The sequence below is a fragment of the Mus caroli genome, chromosome 17 (genome assembly GCF_900094665.2).
Source record: "Mus caroli chromosome 17, CAROLI_EIJ_v1.1, whole genome shotgun sequence".
NCBI lineage: Eukaryota > Metazoa > Chordata > Mammalia > Rodentia > Muridae > Mus > Mus caroli.
The window spans coordinates 3,938,887-3,943,379 of NC_034586.1; the positions used below are offsets into that span (position 1 = coordinate 3,938,887).

The 4,493-nt window shown below is 48.8% G+C and overlaps 1 protein-coding gene across 1 annotated transcript in view; it reads right to left on the reverse strand.

Annotated features, from left to right (window-relative positions):
• Sod2 (superoxide dismutase 2) overlaps positions 1-3,045 on the reverse strand; it is a 24,967-nt gene extending 21,922 nt beyond the window's left edge. Inside the window, exons 1-3 of the mRNA XM_029471384.1 lie at positions 2,911-3,045; positions 2,593-2,795; positions 237-353 (exon numbers count right to left, since the gene is read on the reverse strand). Coding sequence (XP_029327244.1) covers positions 237-353; positions 2,593-2,795; positions 2,911-2,933 — 343 coding nt within the window. The 5' untranslated portion in view covers positions 2,934-3,045. The remainder of the gene's footprint in view (positions 1-236; positions 354-2,592; positions 2,796-2,910) is intronic.
• Positions 3,046-4,493: the final 1,448 nt, after the last annotated feature.

A 4,493-nucleotide genomic window follows, 5' to 3' on the forward strand; every position in this document is an offset into this window, starting at 1 on the left:
AAAAAAAAAAAAGACTTAATTGAAGCTCCTTCAGCATCAAAATGTAATCTAAACTATAAATACAGTCTGTAGAGTGTTATGAACAGCCTGGGGCTAATTATATTTAATGTTAATTCCATTCTCCTGTGAGTGGTTGTGAACAAGGAATGAGTCAGCACTCAGGTCATTTCCTGTAAAAAAAAAAAAAGAAAACCATCAATCATTCCTACTGTCCACCAAATATAGCACATACCCACCTTTGGGTTCTCCACCACCCTTAGGGCTCAGGTTTGTCCAGAAAATGGTGTGATTGATATGTCCCCCACCATTGAACTTCAGTGCAGGCTGAAGAGCGACCTGAGTTGTAACATCTCCTGAAATATAAAATGTAAACACCTTTTAAAAACCTGTCCTCAGCCAGGCAAACCAAGCCACAGCTTTCTTATTCATTCTCGACAGCATTCACTAAACAAACAAAGCTCTGGCTCCACAGAAGGATTACAATTAAGATGCTTGGACAACATTACGAAGAACGTTTTCTAGGTGCCAGATGTCACCTTAAAGGAAACGCTTTCCCGAATGGGCTATTCCCCTGCTTCGCTATTACCACATCCTTCCCAAATCTGCTATTTCCAAAAATCACAGTCTCTTCCCGTATTTAAGATGTGTGATTTGCTTATTGCAAGTAAAATTTCCAGAATGTGGTAATTTCCCTCTCTTGGATTGGCCACTTACACAATATGTTGAAATACCATACTTCTCCACTAGATGCCCCTAGTCAACCAGATGTCACTAACATTTTACTCAACCAATTTCCCAGATAAAAGTACATTTAAGAAAAGGTGGCTCAGCAGTTAAAAGCACTGACAGCTGAAGTCCTGAGTTCAAATCCCAGCAACCACATGGTAGCTCACAACCATCTTTAATGCCATCTGACACCCTCTCCTGGTGTGTCTGAAGACAGCTACAGTGTACTTACATATAAAAATAAATAACAAATAAATCTAAAAAAAAAGAAAAAAGAATTTTAGTATCTGGTTTTTCAAGCAATATGGCTAACATGGAGACATGACTACAAATTAATTCTCCTTGTTAAAAATAATAGATTAAAAAGACAACATACCATTTTATTTAGCCATTAAAACAATATTCCCAGGGGCTGGTGAGATGGCTCAGTGGTTAAGAGCACTGACTGGGCCGGGCGTGGTGGTGCACGCCTTTAATCCCAGCACTTGGGAGGCAGAGGCAGGCGGATTTCTGAGTTCGAGGCCAGCCTGGGCTACAGAGTGAGTTCCAGGACAGCTACGGCTACACAGAGAAACCCTGTCTCGAAAAACCAAAAAAAAAAAAAGCACTGACTGCTCTTCTGAAGGTCCTGAGTTCAAATCCCAGCAACCACATGGTGGTTCACAACCACTGTAATGAGATCTGACGCCCTCTGTCTGAAGACAGCTACAGTATACTTAATAATAATAAATAATAATAATAAATAAATCTTTAAAAAAATATTCCCAGAAATTGTGGTTGGCTCAACAGGTAAAAAACAAAAAGGCTCTTGCCAGGAAAACCTGACACCCTGACTTGAATTGGCAATCTGAGCTGAGTTTCTGGATACCACAGTGGAAGGAGAACCAACGCCCCTAGGTTATCCTCCAACTTCCACCGGCTCCATGTGTCAGCACGAATCCATTCTCACACACACACACACACACACACACACACACGCACGCACATACAGAGAGGGGTTTTTTAATACTATAGCATTCCCATATATATCATCTAAGGGTACAAACACAGAAGTCTGCACTATGGATTTTGTTGGCTGAGCTCTTTAAAATATAGGTAAATAAATAAGCTTACCTACTGTTCCATTCAGTGACTGATATTCAGTTTCTCACAAGCTATTTTTCTTGTGAACTTTGACCCCCAAAGTACCAAGTCTAGCCTGTTCTGCAGCTAAGTGCTAGTTCCTGTCTTTTCCTCTCCCCTAAGGGTAAAAGGTGTGAAACAGGATGTCCACAGTGCAGAGATATCCACGGGGTCAGGGAGCCCCAGCCCTAGAGGAACTAATCCTATTGTTGTCCAAAACGGTGACAATAATCACAACTCGGACTGCAGTCTCCTGATGCCACTTCAGACCCTGTCCTGCACCTGCTGCCAGGCCACCAATATCGCTTGCTCTCAGCAAAACCCCAGCCACTTCTAGCCAACCACCCTGTCACCCAAGGGCACCTGGCTGACCCAGCTCGAGCACTCTCAACCCTCCTGCAAATGGCTGCCAAGGCTACCTGAAAAATAAGCAAAACAAACTCTCCTGAAGCCTCGTTATATAACAACCGCATATTTTAAATATTCATATGCAAAACAAAAACTAAATATTCATTACGCAAAAAGGAGCAGCTGTCTTTAAAGGGCTACCACCAAGGCTAGCTAGCAACACGGGTGACAAAAAAGGTCTCACAATAGTAAAGTCCATCAAGTACTTTCGTGAGGTCCTGTGTGTTCCGAGATAGGAAAGGACGTTTATGCGAACCAACGGAGGTATTCCCCGGCATCGAAACAGACCTCCGTCCGGCCCCCGGGATCCTCGTGTGCAGGGGCCCCCGCACCTACCCTTGGCCAGAGCCTCGTGGTACTTCTCCTCGGTGGCGTTTAGATTGTTCACGTAGGCCGCGTGGTGCTTGCTGTGGTGCAGCTGCATGATCTGCGCGTTGATGTGCGGCTCCAGCGCGCCATAGTCGTAAGGCAGGTCTGGGAGGCTGTGCTTGTGCCGGGAGCCCGCGGCACCGGCCACCGGGCCCAGCCTCCTGCCCGTGCTGAGAAAAACAGAGAGGACGGCGGGTCACGCCACTGACACCGCGAGCCAGCCACGCCCGCCGCCCCGAGACCCACCCGTGGGGGACGCCGCGGCCCCGGGGCCCTGCCGCTCACCTGCACGCCGCCCGACACAACATTATGGAGGGTCACACGACCGCTGCTCTCCTCAGAACACGGCCGTTCGCTCGCAGGCGCGCGTCTGCTCTGCGGCGTCCCCCCGGCGTCCGCAAGGACACCGCGAAGCGGTGACCCTGCCGGCAGCGCCCATCAGCGGAGGGGAGGACGGCGACACGGACGGCCCGGCGCGTAACGGAGCGGCATCCAGGGAAGGCAACGTCTCCCCCGTGCCAAATTGGTAGAGGCCGCATGCTTGCTGCAGCCACGCCCCCACTATCGGCCTTGGCCCCGCCCCGCCTCGGGCCACCCCGTCCGCCCCGCGGTGTGGCTACGCCCTACCCTCAGCCTAGGCTCCGCCCCTTCTCGGGCCGCCCTGTCCAGCTCTGGCTGTGAGCTGCAATGCTTCCACTCTATGTCTACTCCTGCTTCTGGGAAACCCTGGAGACTTTCCACCGGAAAGCCAAGGCTCTGCTGCTGGTCAGAGTTATGGAGTAATCAGGGCCCCTCTGACCCAGTTAATTTATGCCCGGAGTGACCTTCCCTGGGCCTAACCTCCAAGGGCTGCCCAGTTACAGTGCTGCTGATATTAAATCACGTCGCAGGTTTGCATGTGTTCATCTTTGTTACCCCGAGACTGGGGTTGCGGATTCCGGGTGCAGCTTGCCAGTTAACTAGTAAGAGTCCGGATTAGAAGGCGAGGTTCATCTTTCTTGATTAAACTGCAACATTCAGTGACTTCAAAAACCAACCCACTCGACCAAATGTAAAAGGACATTGTTTCCCTTTGTGGACTTATTAGTCTAAGAAGCAGTGGCTAGCAAATGTTTCCATAACAATTATACAGCTTTCCTCTTCTACTGATAGGGTTTATGTCTTCCCTGATTAGAAAACACTAAGGAAGCAGAAGGCAAGTGGCTGAGTAGTTCCCGGTGGTTTTTTTCCACCCCCTTTGCAGGCCTCCTAAGGATGACTGGGCTTAGGGTAAGGGGAATTGCAAGAGGATGCTTTCTGGTAGAGAGAAACCTGTCCACAGGCATCAGACCGGAGTGGTATGGATGACCTGTGTCTTAGTCAGGGTTTTACTGCTATGAACAGAAACCATGACCAAGGCAAGTCTTATAAAAACAACAGTTACTTGGGGCTGGCTTACAGGTTCAGAGGTTCAGTCCATTATCATCAAGGTGGATGGCAGTATCCAGGCAGGCATGGCAAAGGCAGAGCTGAGAGTTCTACATCTTCATCCAAAGGCTACTAGTGGAAGACTGACTTCCAGGCAACTAGGGTGAGGATCTTATGCTCACACCCACAGTAACACACCTCCAACCAGGTCACACCTATTCCAACAAGGCCACACCTCCAGATGATGCCACTCCCTCGCCCAAGAATATACAAACCATCACCTTCTACTCCTGGCCCCCCATAGACTTGTTCAAACACATGAGTCTATGGGGGGCCATAATTAAACATAGCATAATGCAAAATGCTATGGTGGCTTGGTGGCGCACACCTTTGATCCCAGCACTCCGGAGACAGAGGCAGGCGGATTTCTGAGTTCAAGGCCAACCTGGTCTACAAAGTGA